This window comes from Emydura macquarii, unplaced genomic scaffold (genome assembly GCF_026122565.2).
Source record: "Emydura macquarii macquarii isolate MOO-44397 ecotype Brisbane River unplaced genomic scaffold, CSIRO-AGI_Emac_v2 contig_2897, whole genome shotgun sequence".
Lineage (NCBI taxonomy): Eukaryota > Metazoa > Chordata > Testudines > Chelidae > Emydura > Emydura macquarii.
Genome location: NW_027133034.1, coordinates 49,600,560 through 49,627,031, shown reverse-complemented (window position 1 = coordinate 49,627,031; position 26,472 = coordinate 49,600,560). Strand labels below are relative to the sequence as shown.

Sequence of the window (26,472 nt, the reverse complement as noted above, 5' to 3'; positions counted from 1 at the left end):
TGTGTTAATCCTGCTTATAATATCTGTATCCCATGTGATAAGTAGTTTGCTACGAAACTGGAAACCCCACAGCCAAGAGAGAGGCATTATACCAAGTGCATGATATTAGTTTACCACAACAGGTGTCGTCTCCTACCCAACGAAAAGAGGCCCATAGACACCAGACAAACCATTGTGGAACACTGGTGGACAAAAGACTGTGTTGATTGCTCCCCCAGCACCCATGAAGAGGGGACGGGCACAAAACTTTGTCCCGTCACAACTTGAATGCTGAGGGTCAGGGAATAAAAATCCTTGTCAAGGAGGAATTGTTATCACTATGCATCTTGGCAATATATCAAAGCATAAGCAAGGGATCCCCAAGCTGCTTAGCTTAGGTTAGCCCTAAAGGGCATAAAGAGTTTGCACATTACAGCATCTTCTATAACCTTTTGAAACCTAAGATTGTAACTCATTTAGGTGTGTATGTTCACCAGCTTCAACCTTGTAAATAACTCTCCTGTTTCTTTTTATTAGTTAATAAATCTTTAGTCAGTTTATTATAGGATTGGCTACAAGCTTTATCTTTGGTGAGAGATATAAGGTACAAGTGACCTGGGGTCACTTTGGGACTCGCAGTAACCTGAATATTGTTGTGATTGTTGGTGAAAGGGACCATCTATCACAAAGGCAGGCTTGCCTGGGTGGAAAGATAGACTGGGGTGCTTAGAGGGAGTGTCTGGGACTCCATATTAAGACTGTTCTAGTGCTTGAGGAATTCACACTTGATACTTAGTTGGTAAAATCTAATTATTGAACACACAACCAGTTCGCGGTTTGCCCTTCTTCTGCCCTGAGGTTGGCACCCACATTTGCAAGCCTCTCCAAACAGATTGACACTCAGTCTGTAGCTTTTATTTTAAATTAAATTGATTGATAGTTCTATGGTGAATTACAGTGTATCCGGCTCCAGTACTACTACAGTTTTAAGATCAGTAGAGTAGAAATCATCGAATCACACGAAGAATGAAGACAGTGATCACATACCCAGCCACAAGTAAAAAGTCTTGTCTGTATTATAAGTTGTGCTAAGCAGATGATTAAGGTTAAAGTCACTTGTTCATATACAAAACCTGAGAGACCCTATGCAAAACCTACTGCAGTATTCATACTTACATACCCAAAGATGTTATAGAGTCTGGTGGATCTCTCAACACATAGTCATCCATAGAGGAGTGGTTCCTAATGGGGGTCTTTCCACTGAGCTCCTTTTATCTTGTTGTTCTGACCATGCTTATCACCTTGTGCATATGCATGAGGGTTCCAACATCCCATATATTTTGGGTGCTTTGCTCTTCAGAGGTTGTTCTTATGTCCCTTATTCTCATTAGCATTTATATAAAAACATGTTTCCATGGTGACCTGTGGCCAAAGCAGGAATTTCCATGATGTTACAATCAGGTACTGTGCAGTCTGTTTTTCCAGAACATCACCTATTGGCACATCCTTTACAGTAATCTTGTAACTTTACTGGCATAGGGTCATTCTTGGGTTACCCCTCACGTCAAGTCTCCTTAAGCCTGAGGCGTGGTGTGGTTAAGATGAAATCTTACAAGGCCCTAGCCTGTAGGCCTTGCATTACAGACTTGCTTTACTTACATACCTAATATACACTCATCCCTCCTAAATACCTGTCAGTCTTATACTCTGAAAGTCCTATAACTTAATTCTATTCATCACACATTGATTGCATATGGAATAACATAAGTGTTGACCATGACAATAACACAATTAAATGATAAAATGAACTAATTGCCTACAAATCCTAGATCATGTTCAGGATTTAATCAGAATCACTTTGTGGTGGAAGTGGCAATGTCATCTGTGTCCCTCTCTTTGGCTCACTCTTGTCAGGACATCTCTTGGATTAGGATGATGATGGCCCACCAATGTTACAGTAAACCTTGTGGTCCCAGAAGATGGTGGCAGTGGCAGCCATGATGGTAAAACTTGTTCCTTTCCTGTTCTCCTGTCTTTCTCAGCCAGTAGCAGTGGCAGTCAGCATATTGTGCAAATTTTTTCCCAAAAAGTCTTTTCTTTTGAGGACCCCAAAAGGAAGTGATGGGTGAAATAGCCCTTTTTCTTATTATTTGTTCACCTATTAGGCCTAATTTCCACACACCAATTTTGGTTCAGTGGTGTCTGGTCCCACACTTTTCTTGTTTACCAGGCATGATCTTTACACAGTCTTTGAATTATATCAGTAGGCCTTTCTGTTTGGACTAATTTAGTCTTTCTGTCTTCCTTTTGCACCTTTTCCCATCAACATTTGTTGTTACAGGGTACTGTGACATGTTATGAACTTTCATTACTTTTCACAGTTAGTTCAATAAGTAGGATAAATAGGGCCAAAGATCATAACAAGGCTCAATGTGCCCCTGGTTTCTCTGCGGCTTGAAACTGGACAACACTACCTGAAAAATGCATGTCACTAGCCAGAGAAGGGCATGGCTAGAGTGCCCAGGAGATGCACTGAATTCAGCACATCCAGTTGGAGGTCACTCCCATTGGATCTGTTCTGGACCCCAGCTGGAAATTAAATTTGTCTTCCCCTGAAGGAAGCAGTAGTGTAAACACAGCCTTCCTTCCACTATGGGGAGACTCCCCTTTTAGCTGCAGCCTCCCTTATTGGTGTAGAGGGTGCATTTTACTGGTGGGGTGAATCTAGACCTCAGTCTAACACCAGTTTCTTAATCAAGGTTTCATTTTCCATGCAGGGGTATTCAGAGCTCACACCCTGCACTGCTCACTGACTCCTCTCACAGCTAGGAGCATCCTGATACCAGATCAACACCCAGTCACACACAAGCATTCGTCTGAGCCACATTTTGTCTCCATCGCAATCACTTTAGTCTATTCAACTGACATGAGCAACAAAGAGCCTGTTATGATGTGACACCAAGGCTATGAGTCAAGAGGATTTCTCCTTCTGCCTTGGGCACCTGCAGCTAATAGTGCTGATTTTCACTGCTGCTCCTAGCACTGGTATCAAGATGGCTGGGAAGGGGGTAAGACTGATGCACTGTGTGAGATGTCAGGATGAACTTTAAGCTTCCTACTGCCTCAGGCATTAAAGATAGCATGGTGATGCTTTTATCTACCTCCTACTTGTCCCTAATGTAACTCAAACATAATTTAGGTGCCAGCTTTTCCCTTTCCCTGGTGGTGCTCTTGTGAATTGGTACCAGGTCTTTCTTAACAAGTTTTGTTGCTTGCTGTTTATCATGTGTGATTAGGTCTCATCCTGCTGGGCCAATTTCCAATATTTGCGGGGGAGGGAAAGGGATTGCCTGGTGTCACTTAGGGACTATATACATGACACTAGACTGACTTTGATTCCTTCAATATATTATCAGTGATTGATGTGATTAGCAGGGCCCGTTTAAGAAGACACAGATTTGGTGGCTCTTAAATGTCACAATGTAACATGTAGGGCCAGATTTTCATCTTAGTCTCTCATTTTTGCAAAATTTTGCACCTGTAATTAATTATGAGTGCAATATAGTGACTGTAAAAAAGGAGGTGAAGCTGAGGATCTTTAAAAAACAGGGCCCCAGTGTTGATGGGACACTACAACATAAAATAATTTTCAGGCAAGCCTTTGGTTCCAAACTCTCTGAGCAAGCCAGAAATTTGAAGCTAATCTTGTATGGAGTTCCTGCTTCCAGCAAAGATGAAGTTCCAGAGCTGAAATTTCTGGTTTGCAGGGGGAAATATTAGAAGCAGTTTTCACACAGGGCTTGAAGTCTCTATAGACACCCTCATTGGGTGACAAAACCTTGATAGAGAGCTTAAGACAGGCATTCATGTTATTGAATCTGATCCAGAGAGAATCAGAGAAAAGAGGATGAGAAGAAGCCGAAGTGAAGATCTAACAGAAGGTGGGAGACAGAGCAAGGTCCAAAGGTCCTTTTAGTTGCTGCAATTTGCTACTGAGGTTCCTAAGAAATATGGCAGCTTTTCTCTCTTTTTCCTTTTGTCCTCTTGCAACTTTAATGTTTTTTCTTATCTTTTGGTCACATGAATTGGGCTTCCCTATTGCCAGAGACTTTGTCCAGATTGGTTTATAGTATCTCAATTATTTTCTTTTCCTCCACCTCTTCTGCTCTGAATTCACATAAGCAGAATTTTCTCTGTCAAATGATTAAATAAATTATCTTCATAAATTTTCTCTGTCTGAGTAGAGAGAAAACATGTTGATAACACATTAATAGTATTACTCTGAAGGGGAAAGACAAGGAACATTTTGGATAACTTTTCACATGTAGCAGTTAAGCAAGTATTTTAGGAATGGCTGGTGCTTAAAGAAACACTGGAAGCACCAACAATGTAGTTGTGTGTAGTTATGCTGGAAGGTGTTAGTGGCTTCCATCAAGGATTTTTTGATCTATAGATTATTATAGATCTGGTTAAAGCTGATGAGTGTGCTAAGCACCTTTCATTCAAACTAAATGGAAGGTGCAATTAAGCCCCTTTATGGAATAAGGTAGCTGAAAATAATAGGAGTCACCACCCAAGGTAGTGGATTGCATGGCAAAGCCTTATCAGAAGCTAAGGTCTTGTCTACACTAGAAAGATAAATTAACTTATTTTAGGTCAACTTACAGCCATCGCATTAATTACTGCAGTGGCTGATGTCCATGGTACCCTCCTTAGGTAGGTGATGTGCATCAGGAGCACTTCCATTCACCTAAGATGGGTAGTGTGGGGAGCTGAGAGACCCTCTGGCATCTCCCTGCTGGGAGCCCAACTGCCCCACAGGCTCAAGGTGGGCTTCTCTCCTCCCCATTTCCTGCTGGGAACTGGGGGAAGCCACCCAGGCTTCTCCTCTCCCCATCCCCTGCCAGGAGGAGCGGTCCAACCACCCCCGGCTTCTTGCCCCACTCCCAGTAGCCACTTAGCTTTCTAGAAGAGCAGGGGACAGCTGGGCTCTAGCTGCCCAATTTTCTTGTGAATTGACAAGAATGACAGCCAACAGCTATACTGACATAAGCCCTACACCTCTCAGTGAGGTGGTTTTATTATGTCGGCATAGCAGGGGAGTTATATCGGTGGGAGGAGCATTTCAGTGTGTACATCTTCATTGTTTTGTCAACAAAAGTCAGCTTTTGTCGACAAAACTCTGTAGTGTAGACCAGCCCTAAGTTTTATGGAGGGGTTCCCTGATTGAAAATGCACAGGCCGGGGGATTGTTTGGCAAGCTGTGTTAGAGAAAGGGAAGTGAGCACACAACAAGAGAAGCAGTCGTAAGCATATCCCTGAAAGGGAGCGGAGAGAGAGATTTCCTTGGGCCACAGAACTGACTAGAGGGGCAGACCTGAAAATTGTGGACAAGGAAACTGCCTACTGTTGTTTGTCTCTACTGTGTTCAGAGAAACAAGACCTTGTACATTCTTTGTAAATAAACAGGATTGCATCAAAGAAATACCTGAGTCCATCACCAATTTCTCCTCCTACTGGAAACAATCTTGCAAGACCATGAATATTTGGCCAAAGGATGACAAGAGTCCAAAGCTTTGTCACTTAATAGTCCCATAATTGTAAATTATTTTTAAATGGATAAAAGCATTTTAATGGATCTCTACATGTAGAAAAATGTTAATGGCTCAAATAAAAGTTCCTGTTCTATGCAATAAATAGCTACAATTATCACATTAACACTGAAAATACCAAAATCCTTTCCTGTTACGTTCCTTTCCCACGTACCAATTGCTGTACCTGTCTCAGAGATTTCTTGAACAGATGAGATGGCCCATGCAATTACAAATGTACAGGGAGGTATCAATCAGTCAATCTCCCTATTATGCTCTGGTCCACACTTTGAGACAGTTTTGAGCTCCCCTATTTTGGATTGTAATCTCTTCTGGGGAGGGACTTTCTCTGTCTCTTGTACAGTGCCAAGCCTACTGTCAGCCCTTGAGCAGCAATAAATAATGATGCATATAGAACTCCTCCTTTATGCCATTATGCCCCGGGATTCTCAATCTTTCCCACTGCAACCCAGATGCATCTGACGAAGTGGGTTGCAGCCCACGAAAGCTTATGCCCACAGAAATTTGTTAGTCGTTAAGGTGCTACAGGAATCTCGTTGTTGATACTTAGAAATGTCTCCAGCCAATTTTTTTTACTTTGGGAACAGACACATCTTGGGAAAACTATCGACTCTGATTGAGAAATAGAGTGATCTGAGGACTTGTCTACACAAAGAACTAGTGTAGAGCAAGCTGGTGTGTATATCTACAATGCTTTAGCATGCTGCACACTAATTGCCCACGTGGGTCCTGCTTTGTACTGAAAGTCCTGTAGCGCACTTTGGTTTACTGCTGTTTCCTGTGGTTAGGTAAATTTCTTCCATTGTTGAGGTTGTCAGTATGACATCTTTCACCATTCTAAATTTACACTATTTTTTTAATGAATGTTGTTTCCACTCTCAGTCCCTTATGCAGCAGCAGCACTCCCGTTAATATCTGACACCAAATTTTCAGGATATTAAAATTTTCTAGAATTTATTTGCAACAAACAAAAAGCTAAGTCATCATAGGCCCACTTGCTCCATGAAGAATAGTGATTTCTATAGAACTGCTCATGTAGTAAGGTAGGATGGGTCTATGCTGCCGGCAAATTTCGGTGGCAGTTGACAGGAGAAATGCAAGCTACATAGAGTAGCTTGCGTATCTCCCGTTGACTTCCTAACTTCTACTTACCACGGCGTTCCCACTACGCTGTGCCAAGTGGTAATGCCCTCCGGTCAACACAGCATTACTCTTTCTGCAGGGGTGGATTAACGCCGTCGATTTCCGGATCGATTGAGGAGGTCTCCACTGCCGCTCAGTCGATCCCACAGAATCGATCCAGCAGCGCCAATAGTGCCGCTGTCGCTGTGTAGACATACATGTTCAGTGTGAATAAAGGAGGCAGAATTAGCTCTATGCACATTTTGAAAATAAGATAAGTGCATTCACCTACCTTCACACATACAAAGTAGCAGCCTTAAGACACTGAATGACACCTACAAAGCTGTAAACTCTACAAAGCAATACACTGCACACTTAAGGATCATACTTAGTCCTTCACTCAGAACTTTTTATCTAGGTATTGGAGAGGTTTCCTACCAGGGCATGCTTTTAACATAGTAAGCCCCTGACCATTCCCTTTGAAATAAATGGAAGCATCATAAGATGTGAACCAATTAATGAATATATTGAAAACGTTCCTTTTCAAAACATGATAAATTTGCACAAGAGCCTGTCTTCAAATAAAAATCTTAATAGAACGTTCTTTCTTTTTCTGATCATAGTCAGACTGTCTCTTAGTTTTTTGAATCTACATTTTCTTCACAAATAAAATAAATATGAACTTGGAATAAGGGAAAATGAGAACTGTTTGTTAACACTGGACAGTGTGACATAAGGGATGTGTGATTTGTCAGGAAGGGAGGCTAAAGAAATGTCAAATGTAAATGATCTATACACTAATGATTTTATACAGGCTAAATGGCAAGTGTTGCATTAACACTATTTTTGACACGGAATAAGAGAGAAGACTGAAGCTCTCAGTTTAGCAGGTTACAAAGACTCAGGCAAACATTGTATTAAAAAAGTGAGATTACCCTTAAGGGAACTATCATTACCAGCTCTGCTTTAATGATGATCGTCATCTATGACTCAACCCAAAGTCTGCACAAAGCATTTGGAAGTGAGACGTGTAATGATTTAATGAAAAGTTTTAATCTGTACCTGTGCTGACGGAAAGCACAACGTGAACGTAGATGTATGAATGGAGTAATTGAAAAAGGCCATTCCATTCCAACTTCAAAATAGAAACATAAGAACAGCCATATTGGGTCATACCAATGGTCCAGTATTCTGTCTTCCAACAGTGGCCAATGTCAGATGCTTCAGAGGGAATGAACAGAACAGGTAATCATCAAGTGATCCATCCCCTGTCACCCATTCCCAGCTTCCGGCAAACGAAATGTATAGTACTGTTAGATGATGTTGCATGAGGAAAGCTGATTAGCAGCTATTGGAACATCATTTCTGGGCCATTGACATCATCACGTGTTCTGCCTCAGTGAAGATTGCAGAACTGGGCCGTGGGTGGGGAAAAGAGCTGTAGATGCAAGCAGTCAGTTTAACACCTTCTTGAAAAATACGTACCCATCTCTCTTCCCAAGGTATACCGTTGTTTAGCACTCCATGAGGGACTGTGAGCTATAATTTGTACCTCCCCTCAAGGTATGTCCTCCTCTAGATCTGCATAAGGTATGCCTTCATTCAGCATTCCTGGATGCCTGCCCTTTTCCAATCCACAGGGTTGCCAACCGTCTGTAAATTTATAGACAGTCAGTAAAAAAATGTACAATTTTAACACTGTCAGTAAATCCATAAATGAATGAAAATGTCTGTAAAATTGGCTAGAAATAAAACACATTGTATTTTGACATTGACTGTCGTCATTCAGAATCACTTGTATCATAAAACTACACTGATCGTGACTTTATCAATTTCCTGTTTTCTATTATTGCACATGCCCAGAGAACCTGACTGATCAATTAACTGCAGATAAAAGAATTGCATAATTCCAAATTCCTGTGTACCCAATATCGTGAGCGAGTACACACTTTTGTGACATTCTTGTGTTGTTTATGGTATTTTTAGTGATGTCAGTAAAACATTCATCGTGTCAGTCAAAAAAATCAACTTCAGATCTTCATGTCAATAAAAACTAAAATGCAAGGTTGGCAACGCTGACTGCTATGCCCTTATTTGGCACTCCTGGGGACAGGTCCCTCTTCCATATTCCCTGAGATCTGTCCTTACTCAGCATTTCCCCTGGCATGTCTTTATTCTGCATTTCTACATAATGCATCTTCTGTGTCATAAAATTGTTTTATTATTTAACTTTGATGGAGTTTTAGATGCAGGATTTTAGAAATGGATATTTGATAGTTGCATTCCAAATAGCTTGAACTGAAATCCCTCCAGTATGTGGAAGTACAACTTATAATTTAAAACTAGCTTAAAGTCCTTGGGTCATATCCTCAGCTGATATTAAATAGCACAGCTCCTTTGACTTCAATGGAGCTCTACAGTTTTACGCTACCTGTATTTCTACCTGTCATAAGCAGATACAGCTGCAGTGAACAGCACTGGTAGTTGTGACTGCTTATGCTAGGGCTGAATTGTATCTTTCAAGAAAGTGACCTTACCTGTTTTTTATGCATTCAGTTTAGTATGTTTAATGTGCACTACCCAGCTTGCTATCCAGTCCACGTAGCCAGAGATACTGTAACTCTTAGGAGAGGCTCCAGACTGAGCTAGTTTAGAAAATAAATTACCAGATAGTAAAAGATTTTCTCTCATTTGGTATCATGTGGCAGAAGCAAGATAAAGTCGACACCGTTACTGATTTTTCCTCCAAACAATGTATACTGTGCAACAGACTGAATTATCTGTGTAAGGAAGAATTCATCAATTGTTAAACTGTCAATCAAAAATGTTGTTAGACATGCATGCCGCATCACTGTGTAACAAATCTTCCTGTCCTTTAAGATAAGAGCCTTAATATACATGGATCTGATTGCAGATTCACATTTGTGACTGACCTTTCAGCCACCATCTTTGGGCCTAAATCTGTGAGTAGCTGAGCAGCTCCTGCTAGGTACTGAAGGGTTGCCATCTCTGAGGAAAAGAAACCCAGGACAGCTGCACTGATTCTGAGCCCATAAAATAGGATATCTGGCAGTATGTGTTGAGTTCCCTTATAGATTTGACAGCTACCTCAAAAAAGAGACGACCTTCAGGGTCCTGGGAGGAAAAGGGACAATCTTCAGGTTCCTAGGAGAGAGAGAAAACTTGGAGTTGCCTATTCAGTCCTATTTTCTAGAGGGCACTCTGGAAACAAGCCTGTATTTAGGACAAATTATGATATGTCATGACCAAGGCTGAAACAACAGCATCATGTACTGAAAGGCCAGATTCCAATTCGCTTGCATTGCGTGGTACTCCGTGAACATTCTCATTGAAATGAATGGTATCACTCGTGGCGTAAGGAGCTCCTCAATATGAGTAAAGGTATCAGAGTCTGGCCTGAAATGAAGTGCAGCATGGCTCCTCTACCTAGCCAATGAAAATATTTAAAGGCTTGATGGTGTTTCAGCTCACATTCCTTGATCATGAAACAAAATTACTTATAAGAAGCTTTGAAATAAATTGATAAAATGAATCCTCACACACTCTATAACCAACACTAACTCACTATGTTACGTATTCTCACTTGCATAATAAATTCCTTTCATAGCATGGTATCTCATATGTTGTATATAAGATGTCCCTTGGAAATGAGTGTTGCATTAGATGCATGTCTGCAATATGGCCCCCCTAAAATAATCCCATGTATTCATTTTCAACTATTTCTTTAACTACACTTGATGGAATGCAATTACTAAGAATTCTGTCTATTGGAAATTGTCAATAGGAAAAATCTGCCATGATCTTTTTAACAGCTCTTTATTTCTCCCCCCTCCCACTACAACTAGAGGCTTTGTGCCTTTACCATTCAAATACCAGGTTGCTCTTATTTATGGATGAAAGTTGTTGTACAATGATGGTTATTCCAGTTGACCTTGAACACTAATACCTCCTGAGCCACTTGATACCTCCAAGCTGCAACAGAATAAAGAAGGTGTTGCCATGTGGATTTACTGGGTAAATCAGTGCCTGAAGGGACTGCGCCATTTCAAATTCGTCATTGTTACACTGATGTTATCAAGCAGCTTATTGAGATCTCTGGCTGGCTATAGCATTTGAGGACGTTAAAAGATTATTTACACAGATTTGTAGCACATCAGGATGCATTAATCCAGTTATTTCCCCGAATGGTACTTAAAATATCATTGAAACTGAAATAAAGGTAAATGTCACTGTCTGAAGGTTTCAAGACAATGCAATTTGTCTTCTAAACATCTGTTATGTATGTGTAATACAAAAAAGAACCTCATAATAGCTAGAAAGGAGCTTGTTTGACATCGCTATGTAACTTTTATCGACCTCAAATGTAACTATAAAAATATTAGACCATAAACACTTTTTACTTTTCTATTGATTTTTCAGATAGACTCTGATAAAAGGCATCTTTTTAATTTAAGTGTTAATGATGTGTCTTCTCTAGAGCTGATAGCATTTGGAAAAACACATCTAGCACACGTTCACTTTTCAATTAAAAAAAGGTCTCTACATTCTTGAATTTAGGGCAAATTTAATTAACTTCAACAGATAAATCTTCAACCTTACTCGTGCTCTCTCTGGTTGGTCTTGCTAATAGAAAACATAATGCTGTCATGTCTAAAGCAAAGAAGTAATGATTTTAACCTTCCCTTTGGAGAGAGAGACAATGAATGTGTGCAACTATCAATGCAGATTCTCCCCTCATCCAGCATAATGGCCTGTATAATAGCTACCATGCTGCAGCTGGCATAGGAGTTGTGCCAAAGACAGGGAGCATGGCTGAGGCTTTCCTGCTCTCTGGCAATCTCCAAATGCCCTAATATTCCCTTGGTGGGGATTGATAGCTGATATAAATTTATATCTAGGGTCTGGACCAGAACACAATTGACCCAGGGCTGGAGTGGCAAAGGTGGCTTAAATCCCCCTGAGGATTTTGCCATTTTGATTTTTAGTGTTGAACGTGCTTTGGGCTATTTTCTCCTCTGTCTGTTTGGTCTTAAGACTGTGCTCAGAAAAGGGCACTTTTAAAAGTTGATAGAACTTGACAGTTGTCTTTGTAGCAAGAACCCTCTAGTGATTTACACAATGTCTGTTGTCTCTAATCTGGAGTCAATATGATTTGAGTCATTCTCTGAGTCACACGCAGTTCATGTGCAAGACAGGCCCATTCACAAGAAGTTCATGCTACGCTGATTCCCTTGTAAATTCTGACCATTGGATTATTTCATTGAATGGCTCCTCCGTGACTGCCATCTCCCATTAGCAGTAGGCTCACATCATGGCTAACGGTGACTTGGCATAATTCTCAGAAGGGTCCAGTTTGCTTCTTTTTCAGTATCTAATTAGGGAATGGCAGTGGGTTTATAAGCTTTCCCAGCTTTGAGGATTTCTTTCAAAGGCCTCCTAGTTAAAACTAGTAATGAGTAAACTGGTCCTAACTGGGACCTCCCCACCCCTAACTTCTGGCTACTATTAACTTGACCAAGCAAATAATGAAGGTCAATGTGACCTAGTCTAAAGATTTACACTGCTCTCCTCACTGGGCGAAGGGGAAGGACTAGGGGACCAGTAATGTTCTGGAGAACCCAGAGACCCTAACAGAGGTACCTTGTGTGACCCTAAGAACCTCTCAATGCCAACTGACAAGGGGGTTACAAGGATATGCTGATCCTGGGTTGTACATTCCGGTTCATCAAAGAATACTGTGTGAGATCTTAAATGAAAGCCCGGATCACACTGATCATTCACAGAGCTGTGAAATGCATATACAGACACAAGCAATGAGTTACGTACGCTGAAAATATGTTCCTAAACTTTGTATCAAGGCAGAGTTGGCAAATTGGTTTTTCTGCCGGACAAAAGATGTTTATTCACCTATTATTCTGTCAGCATGTGAATTCCACATTGTAAGCCAATATAATGAAAATAGCATTTACATACGACAACAACGTGAGCATGTGAAATCAACGGGAAGGCAACACACTGCAGAATAAGTTACATGGTTGTCTTGACTCTAAGTATTGACAGTGAACTTTGGGGGATATAAGGAGAAGACAAAGAAGACACCTTATCCTGCACCCTGGATCATGAAAACTGGATCACAACTGACAGTGGTTGAAACACTGCAAAGGACATTTGGGGGGAGAAGCTTCTTTAGACAAAAGGTTAGCCTGCTTAGTTAAGGTAATCTCTGGAAAACATGTAATGATTTTGTTTTATACATAACCCCTTGTTTCCATAATCCTTACTTGCTATCTCTTGCATCTTTGATAATAAACTTATCAGTGCCTATTAGATATATAAAACAGTGCTGTGGTATTATACAAGGAGCTGATCCTGAGTTGAATCCTACAGGCTGGCATGTTACACTGTTCCCATTAGGGTAGCAGATTTAATATTTCTGAGAGAGTTCAGTGGATAAGGGGCTGGACAGTACAGAGGAATGCTTCAAAGGGGCTCGGAGACCGGGGTTCACTAGTTGTTAACCTGCAAGGCAAAGTAAGGGCTGACCTAGCCCAGAGGAAAGGGCTTGAGTAGCTAACGTGCTGACGTTGTCAGGGAGCTGACACCCATTTAAGCATATGCAAGTCTTCCTTTCACAGGAGGTGGCAGGGGGGAACAAGCTGACTCTCAGCCTTGGGTACCTCAAGAACCATCACACCTTGATTTTCCAGATAATGCTTCCCAGCTGTCACTGTGCTCTCATTGAAAGTGAAACTGACATGTAAATCAAGGGGCATGAAAGACCTGAGACCAAAATTGAAAAAAATCAGTAGACACTTTTTTTCTTTTTGCCACTCACCCACAGTGAATCCTCGGTGAATGCTATATAAATGTCAGTCAACGCATAGCTAAACACATTGCAAAGAGAGGCGGCACATTCGGCTTCTGCTACTATTGGACAGCCTCCAGCATTGCATGACATGACATCTGGTGGTGACAGACTTCTTCTTCTGGAGCTGACAACTGCTCCTAGACATGGCTGGTGATGCTCTCCTGGATTATGGAATGATGCTTTGTTAAGGGCTTATGATACAGTAATGATCTATTATGTAGTACAAATAGTATAATCACTATCGAAAGGTGTTTGAGGGTTGGGGAGATAGAGATAAGTCAATTACTCCAGTCTTAGGTCATGCCCTGCCAGACAGTATCTGAAATGACTTTTTTCCCATACACAAGAGCAAATCATGCACTATCAAGCCAGATACCTTTTATTGTAGACTGAGGAAAACAATGAAGGAAGAAGAAGCAAATTTAAAGTCTCTATGAGGTCAAAAACAAAGTGTCTCCTCTCCCTGGCAAGATCCTCCCACCACAACAACTGCCCTCCCCTGCAGCAGGCCTGCAAAGAGTCCTCCCATTTAATGATGCAGCACAAAGAAAACAGAATCATGATATGGCCTCATTTACATCTCCACTGAAGACCTACTTCTTCCATGCCGCCTATAAGCAATTGGTTGACAAAGTCCTCTATTTATTTATTTAAATAATGTATCCTATAAATGAAGTCCTTTATGCTGAGGGAAGAGGTTGAACAGAGCGGTATGAACACAATCAAAGTGAACCTGGGCGAGGTTAGGCAGCCATGCATTCTGTCCAAATGGATGGGAGGATGGAGTGATTGCAGCCTATCAGTGCAAGTGAAGGCTGGGCTTGAGAAATGAAAACAGAGAAGAAGGTGGCCCAAACTAAGCAGAGTTGGTCAAAAAATCACCCTTTTTTGCCTGCCAAAAATTTTGAGTTTTCAACAGCACAATTCAAAATTTAATTGAACATTCAGTTCAAAACAACATGAAAGTTTTCATTACATTTCATTCCAAAGTTTTCCATTAAAAAATTGTGTCAAATGAAATTTTCCAACCCTCCTCCCAATAAAATTTACTTTTCAACAAAACTTCATTTTTCATCAGGAAAATTTTCTGTTTGAATAATTCAATAAAAATCAGGCAGCAGATTGGAGTTTCCTATGGGATGCATGCCAGTGGAGGGGGCAGCACTTCAGATGTGGGAGATGGTAAAGGTAGATGGGTGAAGAAGGGGTGAATGAAGGTAGGAAGGGTGAAAACTCAGGAACTCATTCAAGTGAACTGTCATCTGGAGTTCTTGCCTCTGATAAATGCATGATGCAAAAGCAGAAAATAAATCTTGGAAGATACTTAGGGCCAGATTCTCAGGTGGCGTAAATTGAGGTAGGTCCGCTGAAGTCAGCAGAGTCCTGCTGCTTTACATCAGCTGACAACCTGCTCTTTAGGATTAAATAACATTAACACGACACAGTTTGTAGCCACAAAATTCTGTTGAGTGCTAACTAAACATGATTTAATTACATTTGTGTCTGAGTGATTAATTTACTCATCATTTCCAATTTCCTTTTGCTTTAGTTGTTCCTCGAAGAAATCATTGCATGCTACAGTCAAAGCAGCAACCAAAATGACAAATTCATTAAAATCTACTTCATTGTCTTTATTGGTATCCAGATCTTTCATGATCTTATCAACCAGCTGAAGATCCTTTTGGCACTAGAAAGAAAAAAAGAAAAGGATATTTAAAAAAAACCCTGATTTGTTGACCTGTAGTTTGATGTTTCTTAAATATAGCTAGGCTTGGCAGAATTCAATTTTCACATATATCTATATATCTATATCAATATAGATTATATCGATATAGATATATATAATTTGACCAATTTCCATTTATTTTAAAGTATTTTTGTCTATTTACATTTTTACAGTTGTGCATAATTATGGTTTCTAAGCATTTTTTTCTATGTGTATCAATTTAAATTTTCACAGGTATGGGAAATTATGGAGAGGGTCAGGCAATAATTATTGAATGATAGTAGATGTTGATATTCAAAAAGTTAGAGATTTATAACTGTTAAAACACAAATTGTCAACATCACATGTCAAAAAATCCCAAGGAAACATCCTTAAATCAAACTCTTATAAATTCTCAAACAGCATTTTTCTTACTATGCCTATCTGAACATTTTGATTATTATCAATGGAAATAATTTTCTTCAGTTTGTATGTGTGCAGTGAAATCAATGCTTACCAACATTTACTGATAAGAATCTAATCCTTTCAATCCTAAATATAATCTATCTGGACATTATTTGTATTACAGGTTTAAAGTGTTTTTCATTTTCTTGAAGGTACACACACTAGACCCACAAGCACTGGAGTAATTCCTTTTTTACATTTACTGTATCTTTAACTATTCCAATGTCTTGAATTTGTACTCAGTTTAGTAAGAAAATGACTTAACTATCACATCTTGAAAGTATAGTTCTTATATAACATAATACAATCCAGTAATGTGCTAAAAGTTTAAGTAGCATCAATTCTTTCAATATGTTGTAAAAGTTAAAAATAAGAGCTGCGTGAAATTTTCATTTACGTGTCAGTATATCAGGATTAACAGTGTTAACAGCATAGGGCCAGGTTTTCAAAAGAACTCAGCACCAAACAGGCACTTAAATGAAGCAATCATATTTGTGGAGCTGCTGAATGAAAATTTGGCCCATTCTGTCTATTTTAAAATATCAACTATATTAATGCTATTTGGGTTTTTTTTAAACTTCTATTTATAATTTCAAGAGATTATTTATATAGGGCCAGATAATGCCTTTTTTTGTCATGATTGGTAGCACCTCACTTAGCAAGTTCAAGTCCTAATCAGTAAGAGTGTGGGCAGCAGAATCTTCCCATATTAAATCAATAGACAGGATTAAAAAGAAAATCTAGTCCAAGACATTTCATAAATTGATTATAAAAAAAAATCCTGCTGTTGGTGTTTAAAACCACAAAATTGTTAGGATTACTAAAATACAGGAAATTAATTATGTATCAGATTCCATGAGAATTTCAGTTTGTATGATTTAAGAACATAACAGGTGTGCATAAATAAATTCAAATCAGCATTGATTGTGAACGCTCTTCTCAGCAATACCTGTGTAGTACAGATAGGGAGCTGTATTTAGAACATACAGGATTGCCCATAAATCTGTGTACAAATGTGTACCATTCAACTGTAAGCTTGAAGAAGCCCTTAAAGAGCATCAAACATTCCCAGTGCTGATCGCAATCAGTCTGTGTATGTTTGGGACTGCAGAGTCATTTCCATTCACTACACTTCCAACATTCTCTCTCCTCCTGAGACTATATACCTGTATTGTATCCAATTATGCTGAGGGCTGGTCTACACTACACACAGTTTTAACTAAATTGATTTAAATCTGATTTAACTAGATCTTTTTTCCTACTATTTCTAGATTGCACTTGGCATGGATGTTCAAACACACAGCTGAATAATTGGTGAATATACAGTGAACTATGTGGTTTTCATCATATGCGACTGGTGGTTCAAAGCAAACTTGACAAACAAGACACTTGATATTAACGCTTTCTCTTTGGCTCCACAAACACAGCTGTCATTTGATTGTATAGTTTAGATGCTGTCGGCACAGACTTGATTATATAAGGATATGCTGTTCCAGAGTCCTTCAACAGCTTCACTAGCTATTTCCCTCACTCACTAAACCTTAATTTAAAGAAATGTAGAAACTGCCTCTTACTGAAAGGAAGTCAGTGAGTTCACTGGTAAGGAGCTGTTTGAGTTCTCCTTTATTCAGTTTGTATTTGTCCCCTTCTTTGCCTGAGTAATGGTGAAAAATCTTGATCAAGGTGTCCATAGCATTCTCCAGCTGTGTAGGCATCTTGGGGAGTGGAACAGCTACAGGACAGAGAACAAAAATAATTGGTACTGTACATGAATCAGATAGAACTCAAGCATCTGAGGAGATGGAGAACTACCTGGAGTAGCTGTAAAACAGAAGTTGTCATAAATACTGAAAACGTGTATTCATGTGATCCATACAATTGAATGGTTGTTTACACCACTAGACTTGGATATTAAAACAAAACATAGTACTGTAGACATCATAGATTAGATCTGGAAAATAAATGTGAAGGGTTAAATGAAAACTCTACTGTGCATCCAGTACTGAATTGTTTGCAAAGCTACTATGATCAACAGGAGACCATTTGTACAGCAAGTTGAAACCACAGGCATAAAGAAAGCATATGATAGAAGTACATTATCTCTTACCTGTTCAGCCAAAAGTGTATTGTCAACTGGTAATGATAGCTAAATCGTACATACATTTATACTGAGGGCTCCACCATAGCACACCAATTTCCCTGATGGTCAGCAAGAAATCACCAATGATAGCAGATTCAAGTGTTGGAGCATTAACTTTCAATTTATTGGATCATACTGTTTTGGGTTTTTTTAAGTTACCTGGAAGGAACAGGTGTGAGCTTCTGTCCCCATGTGGCCTTCTGGGGGCTGGCTTCACTGAGCATTCGCTGAGGAGGAGAAGAGCAATCCCTTCATTAAAACAGAAAAGGGTGGAAATATAATTAGTTGCTAGGAAGCAGAGGACTGGGAAAATAACTAAAAATAGAACTCAGGTGAAGGGGAAATAATGCTTTGCTTAAACCTAAGGAGAGATCTTACAAAGCCATAATGAAGATAAAGATAACAGGAACGTCACAAGCAATTTCACATAGCAAAAACTGAGACTTATCAATTTTACAGATTAAATGAAATGTTATCAAGAAAATTCACACAGGGAACATTAGCTAATTGCCACCTTATTTCTAAAACACATGGACACACACCTGTGTACTATAGTGATTGAGTGCTTTATCAGTATCTAGACACACAGACACAAGCACGCTTTTCTGGAATGGTAACAATACTTTTTTTCACTATGAATATGTCACCTAAAAATTCACTGAAAGCAGCAGAAGTGCTGGAAATGGTACCTGCAAAATATTTGTTCTTTTATTGTTTGACCTTTTAAAAATGGGCCCATGTGAAGATCAAAATTAGAAAACAGTGACAATGACAAAAGTCAACTCAAAATAACTCCCTCCAAGCCAAACCACAATTTAGTCTAATCTAACCTATGTTCATTTCTAGAGCTGCAAACCTTAATGTCTGGGCATTTGGGGCCAGATTTGCAAAGATATTTAGTTCCAGAGGGGTAGCCGTGTTAGTCTGTTTTCAGCAAAACAATGAGAGTTCTGTGGCACTTTAAAGACTAACAAATTTATTTGGGCATAAGCTTTCGTGGGCAGAAACCCACTTCGTCCGGTGCATCTGACGATGTGGGTTTCTGCCCACGAAAGATATTTAGGTACATCAAGAGGCAAATAGATGCCTAGTGAGATTTCCAAAAGTGCCTGGGGCCCAGATACTCAAATACATTTCGGTGCCTCATTCCCTGAAATCCCTCTACGCACCTATCTGCATCTTTAGGAGTCTAGATGCCGTTATGAATCTGACCCTTGCTGGATAAGGTCCTCATCATGGGATGAATGCACTCAGGAAAAAACCAGATCACCTCTCTTACATAAAGGGCTGAATAAATTTATAGATGAGTCCTGCAGTCTGCTCCGCAGGTCAATAGCCTTGTCTTGGTCTTTGTCAAACCAAAGAGGGAAGTGAAATTAAGAGTCATGGACCCTCCAGCAAGAATCTCCTGCTACCAGTCCTCAGAGTTCGGGAACATGTTTTATCTCCCTATTTTCCCATTCACCCCAATGTCTAGTGGGTATTCTCTCCCTGTACGACATTCTTTTCCTGTCTCTCTCCCCATACCTAAGAACGAAGCCAAACACCCTGAAAAGCTCCAAATGATACCAAATTCAGCAGCCTATCTACTTAGCAACACAGGTTGCCATGAACACATCATCACTGAGCTCCTCTCTCTGGTCTGGCTCCCCAATGAATACAGAGCCCAATTCTGCATCTCCGTCCTGATAATCAAAGCCCTCCATTGGATTTGCTCTAGCTACCAAAGAATTGCCTCTCCTTCTGTGACCAGGACCTCTCATGACAGCTACGTTCCACTGGAACCATGACACTGCTGACTAGCAGGGTGAGGCTTGTGGGTGTGGAAGACAGAGCTTGTACAGGAGCATGACCTGCCCTATGCAACTCACCCCCACAAGAGAAAATTGACCACAGGCCCTCACTGCTTTCAGAACTAAATACAAAACTCATTTCTTTCTTTTAGTTTCCTTCACTAACTTCTTCCTCTCTCTCTCTCTCTCTCTCTCACACACAAATGTAAACAAGCAAGCAAACAGAAATGCTATGTATAAATCTGTTTCTCCTACAGACTAGGAAGAAATAGAGACAGATTGTTATTGCCATGTCTATTTTAAATAGGCGTGAGGCACTCAGATACTACAATGATGGGGCCACATAAGCATCTTGATAGATAGATCTCATTCCTTATCTGTCTGCTTCCTTCGCCATCAGGGCAAGAACTCCATCAGGGTAAGGTGCTCCCGAGCCTGTTCTGATTGTTGAAAAATCAATGCAAACATATGGGGCTCAGTTGTGCTTATTAGGCAAAGACCCAGAATGGGGAGGACTCACAGAGGTGCCCCATCCCAGCAGGGATTCTGGGAGGCACCTAGTGTGCAGAGGGCTCTGACCCTGTACTATACCCAGGCAGGGAATGCAGCATGTGCTCCCCTCCCCTTGCTCTCCCTTTTGGGGTGACTAACACCCATAGGGTGCTACTGGGAGGCAGCCTTGCACTCTAGTGACATTGTTACACAGCCCTCAGTCATAAATCTGGGTACTGTGACTAGAGGATCATTCTATTTACTCACCACTGTTGATATGGTACATAAGGATCTGAAGCAGCCAGGGCCATTCAGGGTTGTAGCTTCCCGTGGTCACTAATACCTACTCCATTGCTCAGAAATGTTCATTAAACAAGACAAATAAAAATACCTGAATAAGGCTCTTCAATAAACAGCCTAAGTTAAAAACTGCTGAATCCACAAATGAAGGGTACTGAAAACTATGGCACATCCACAGTCATATATATAATTCAGCCTGCAGCTCTCTGAACCACATTCACCATCCAGCTACTGAACATTGTAACTTCAATTAGCTAAGCAGAGAAAGCAATAGGTCTAACTTTCAGATGAGAGGTATAAACTTTCAGTGCCCCCATCCTCAGGACACAAGAAAGAAACTTATATCTGTCTTTTCCACCACATCAGCTCAATAATGTATACAATGATATAATCTGCATAGCCCCTTCCAGTATGCTGACTCCTTCACTTTAGCTAATTGTCCAAGAAAGCCTTTATTCTGTGGGTCTGGCTTGTTTTTAGTAGCAAGATCAGCTGTGTCAAGAGATTCTTTTCATTTGTTTTGCAAGAAACTGTCCTGATTTCACTCGGCTCCTCTGTTATCGGAACCCTGGAGGATGCTAAGCACCCTCCCTGTCCAGCTGGTTTCAAGGACAGGGGAGGATGTTTGGCACCATTCAGGATCGGGCCCTAGAGAATTATGTGGTTACCCCCAAATGAATGGAAATCAATGAATTTCTTTCACCTTCCTTTCAAGCTGCATTACATGCTCTGTTTTAATACAGGCTATATTGTATCTTGCTAGCTAACAACAGCCCATTGAAGTCAATGGAAAAGCTCCCAGTGGGATCGGGCCCTATATAAATTCCCTTCAGAGTTGATGACCAAACTTTCTCTCAACTTCCTGACCTAATAATCAGAAGCAAAATTAAACACAGCCTGATCTGCTGGCTTAGCTACTATAGCTCAAGCACTGAAGACATTTTCTGTGTTTGCTGCTTTCAGACAGTCCCAGCTCTGCACTCCTCCCCACAGCTGTTAATGCAGAGCTGCTTGATCCTGCACCTGAATAGGGAAATGCACCCTATAAAACCCATTGCTGTCCAAGGTGTAATGGCAAGGTTAGCCGTGTTTTCATATTGTATGGTGTGAATAGTGTGAATCGACCCACCATATAGGGCCAGCTTCTGTCACCTTTATTCATGCTGGCTAGTATCTTACTGCACAAATAGCCCATCTGACTTCAATGGGGCTACTCACATAGGCGAAAATTGTCCCTTGTCCTACACACTTGCGCAACAATATCAGGGGGCATAAGGCACTCCTTTACTCTTCTGTGTGGGCTACATACGTGGTGGGCCCCAGCCTGGGGGACAACCCGTCTTTGTGGGGCCACTCCTCCCCCTTCCACACAGGTAGGCAGGGTGGCTGGTTAGGGGCATGTAATGGGTGAAGTCTTGGGTCCGCTTGCTTCCCCACAACATGCTGGCTAGCATCTTGGAGCTGTGGCGGCAGAAGAAGCACCGTGCTCTTGGCATGGGCCAGGAATGGCCTACTTCCCCCTGGGATAAGGGAATGTTAGGATTCACCACGATCCTCTTCCACTCGCTTCCCAAAAACTCAGTTCGACTCTGGAATTTGTCAGTCAGGTACCTTTATCTGGTATACAGCAACATTACGCCCAAGGTGGCCACACCCACCAACACATCTACACCAACTGGTGCAAAATACCCAGCGTAGGCAAGGCCTCCGCATACAGCTAGCTCTTTCTACTTTTCAGTGAGGAGTCCAGTTACATAGCCCTGAAGTACCTCGCTTTCCGTCTGGAACCGGAGACCCTGCCACTAGGCTTTGGCAGTTCAAGTTGCCATTAGCACTTGGCATTCCACCACCTTCCAGACCAGGCCAAGACAGTCATTTCCTTTGTGGGCAATCCACTCATTGACAAGACAAACCCATCCTTTCAGAGTGCTAATTCTAACTGACTCTTGTTTCACCCTGCTTCAAACTCACGTGAATTGTAAACAGCTTGCTCTCTGTGTGTGTCTGTTTGTGTGTGTGTGTGTGTGTGTGTCGTGTGTGGGGGGAGTAAACATTTCTCCTAATCCCCATTAATGCCCAATTGCTTCATCTCATCCAAGGCTTTCATACATAGGGTCAGACTATGCCATTAAGGCACAGCCCAGCGTTGAGGTTCTTTGTGAACTCTGGAAGACACCATGCATGCCAGAAACCACCCCACTGCAGGCACACCGGGAGCATGCCCACTATTCCACCCTGAGAACGGTGGAGTATGCATTCTTCAATGTGGCTGGCCAGTTCCACTAGTAGGTGCGGGGGGAGGGGAGGCAGGGGATTGTGAGTGGAGGGCTTATTTACACTACAGATGCTTTGTGGATAGAGCTATACTATATAACTATGCTTGCAAAGCCCCCCTACTGGAGCTGCAGTGTAAGCGGACAGAAGGAGTTCTACCAGCACAGCTGGACCATCTCTCCCTGAATGACACACTTCCGTCTGCATGGCTGTGTCTACACCAGGGGTTTTACCAACATGGTTATGTCAGCTAACATGGAGCAATTCCTGTGCAATCAAGAGATTGCAACTGTGCTTGACTGGGGCAAGGAGGGAGAAAAGGCTACGTGTGCCTGCCCCACCTTGCATACTCATACATGAGCACGGCACAGTCATTAGCTCTGAATAAATAAATAATGAAGTGTTCTACGGCCCAATGCTGCAAACTGATAAGCATCTGCCAACCTCCATGGATTCCAGCAGGAGTCATGGGTGCTCAGCGCCTCGCCAATGATATTCAGCACCTTGTAGGATTAGGCCCCTTTAAAACCCCTTCAGTGGTATTTCATTGCTCTGCAAAAAGAGGTAGTCCCTTTACACACCCTGACTGAGATTTTGCCCAAGAAGAAGGTGCTTCTGGTTAAACCAGTTGACTGGGACTCAGGAGAGCTGGGTTCACTCCCTGGCTCTTCCACAGATTTCCTGTATGACCTTTGTCAAGTCATTTAATCTGCCTGTGCCTCAGTTCTCTGTGTGTAACATGGTGATAATAATCCTTCCTTTCTCCCAGCTTTTATTTGTCTTGTCTATTTAGACTGTAAGCTATCCAGGTAAGGCACTGTCTCTACCTATGTGTAGATACAGGGCTCAGGATCCCTGTTGAGCCTCTAGGTGCTACTGTAATATAATTGAGAAAAGTTCCAGAGGGGTTGCAGCCCACGAAAGCTTATGCCTGCAGAAATTTGTTAGTCTTTAAAGTGCTACAGGACTCTCGTTGTTTTTGCTGTAATATAATTAGTAACAACAATGGTTTCTGGGAGAGATGAGCTCCACGGGGAGAGGGCTGTGCAGAGAAGGCCACTTCAACATTGAATGGGGAGTGAGTGTAAATCATAAAGCACTGTTAGCATATGTTATTTGATGGAAGAAGCAAGGTGGCCATTTTGAATTAGCTGCATTTTTGGTGGCGTCTGCCTTCAGTCTCTGGGTCTGTGAGTTGAAAAGGTCCAGTCCAGCGGTGACAAACAAACGGACCTGACCTCTATCCATGAGCAGCAATAAATACTGCCCAAAGGGTGCATGAGAGGGAGCGTGTTAAGATTGGCATCATTGCCTATTTCCATATAATGCCAATATTATATTGCTATATAAAATAGTGTGAAAATCAGCTTTCACTCGGTGCATATACAACTGTTGGGAATCATTTCTTTTGGTACACGGCTGCCCCTTAGTGTCCTGTTGAAGAAATGCTACTGCTCACCAAGTTACGGCTGCCAGACTTTACACTGCCTGAGGGGCGGCGGCTGAAAGTGTTTAAAGCTTCTGTCTGATTTGCTCGAGGTAACACAGATGTTGCTTTGTTTTGTATTGTCAATAGGCTTCATTATTCTAAGAGGTTTGTATTTGCCATAACAAGCAAAAGAACAAATATCATGGATAAAAATAAGAGAGGAAATGTCTATTGCCCACAGATTACTAAGGCCTGGTTCAGCAAAGAATTTAATCAGATGCTTAAATATCATTGAAGACAATTTAAATCAATGGGATGTAAACACCAGCTTTGCTGAATCCAGGCTGTGCATTCCATTAGTGAAAGTCAAGCACATAGCCCTAGGCTGTGCAAATACGTGGTTCTGAAGAACTTAACCCAAACTTCCCCAGGGTGAAGAAAACAGAGACCAAAAGCATTTCACACCAGCACCAGAGCATGTAGGGAGAGAGAGCAAAGAACAGCAATAAGACGAAATTATTCTTAATTATATTATATTATTATCCCTTAATTGTGCTGCGGAATCACCTCCAGTTCCAATGTGCATCTTTTAAATTCCATCCCAGAGGGCCATGTGGTCAGAGCAGGTCTAGACAACATGGTAGTTAAAATGCAAGTGTCTGTTCTACGCTAGAGCTTCAACCAATGTTAAGATTGATGGAACTGCATCAGTGATACCACATCAGTAAGCGATTTTTCCAAAAAGTCTAATGTAGACAACAACTATAAAGACAACTCCACGGCAAGTGTGTAACAAACCATGGGTACACACACAAAAGAATTTGCAACTATACACAAGTATACCCATTGCCGTTATGATTGCCGGTGCTCTGACATTGTGCATCTGCACTACAAAACTGAACTATAGGTAACTGAAGCAATTGGACAGCACCAGCGTTAGTGACAGCAATGCCATGTGTCCACGTGAACAATGCTGTTAAGAGCAGCCAGAGGAAGAAGCCATTTGCAGTGCCCAACAAGTTATCTTGAGCGCCATCTACTAGCACCTTATCTATTAGGTAACTGCAGTACTTACAGATAGAGCGTATTCCTGTAACACTGTTTTGGTTTCAAATCCTTCTGTATCCATACATGCACTGTACCACACTGTCGGGGTTATACTGCTCTCTGGGCACACAGCCCACAATGCCCAGCCCAGACCCATGGATTAGTGGCTTTGGGGGGATTTTGACAGCTCTTGTAGGAGCTCCAGCGAATTGTAGGGGACGATGTCAAACACCCATTGTTCCCTAGAGAAACTCCCATAAGTCCTTGGGAGCCAGCATCATTTTCCAGTCCGTTCCTGAATAGGGAAGCCAAGGTGAATGCTCAACAAGAAAGGTTTCTGCTGGAACACTTCAGGTGCTGCTGCTGGTCACTTTGGCCATACCAGTGGGAGCCAGAGACCACTACCAGAAGTTCACAGAGTATATTTTGTGCAATAGCTGTGTGCCCTGCACTCCTGGCATGGCCAGCTCCAGGCATTATACCATTATACCAGTGGGAGCCAGAGACCACTACCAGAAGTTCACAGCGTATATTTTGTGCAAGAGCTGTGTGCCCTGCACTCCTGGCATGGCCAGCTCCAGGCATTATTTAAGGCTAATGTCCCCAGTTAGAAAGCTGCTTTTGGGTTTTGACCTAGGCCTCAGACTGCTGTAGCTGAGTTGTTCTCAAGACCTGGGGAGAGAAGCTGTAGCATTATAACTTAAGGAGGCAGCACTTCTGTGTTGAATTGGCTCTGACAGTGCTAAACTAGACCATAAATGTTAGTAACTGCCAGGCTCAGGGATGATCTAGGGATGCTCATGCCGCAGTGTAGGGACATGGATTAGATGAGGTCCCTCCAAGCCCAACATTTCTTTCATTCTCTGATTCATTATATATGGGAATGAAAACACTTCGGCTGGTAAAATATGCAACTGCTCTTCTGTTCAGCAACCTAGGTCAGTGTGACTATATCGATCACCCTGCCACTCCTTTCACAACACTGGCTCCCTTCTGAATACAGAGTCCAGTTCAAGGCCTCTGTCTTTGTTTTGGCAGGCCCAGACTAGGGCCTGATAGGTGCCTCTCAATGATCGTGACCACTCTTGCTAACTGTGCTCCACCAGAACAATGAAACTGTCGCCCGGTATGGAGAGACTTGTGAACGTAGGAGACAGCACTTTCTCAGGAGTTGGGTCTAGAGTAGGAAACCAATCCTGCAAGTGATGCATGGTCTGTAATATAA

At 41.5% G+C, this 26,472-nt stretch overlaps 1 protein-coding gene across 3 annotated transcripts; it reads right to left on the bottom strand.

Annotated features, from left to right (window-relative positions):
- Window positions 1–13,973: 13,973 nt before the first annotated feature.
- S100Z (S100 calcium binding protein Z) lies at window positions 13,974–20,488 on the bottom strand. 3 transcript variants are annotated; one of them, XM_067568605.1, is made up of 4 exons: window positions 20,465–20,488; window positions 18,072–18,161; window positions 17,347–17,504; window positions 13,974–15,289 (listed from the first exon to the last, which is right to left on the bottom strand). In XM_067568605.1, exons 1-4 carry the CDS (start codon window positions 20,481–20,483, stop codon window positions 15,119–15,121), a joined length of 438 nt encoding a protein of 145 aa, XP_067424706.1. In that variant the 5' UTR covers window positions 20,484–20,488; the 3' UTR covers window positions 13,974–15,118. The 3 variants fall into 3 exon arrangements, with proteins under 3 accessions (XP_067424706.1, XP_067424708.1, XP_067424707.1); XM_067568607.1 differs by lacking the exons at window positions 18,072–18,161; window positions 20,465–20,488 and adding an exon at window positions 17,934–17,997; XM_067568606.1 differs by lacking the exons at window positions 18,072–18,161; window positions 20,465–20,488 and adding an exon at window positions 17,880–17,949.
- Between the last annotated feature and the right edge of the window lie 5,984 nt (window positions 20,489–26,472).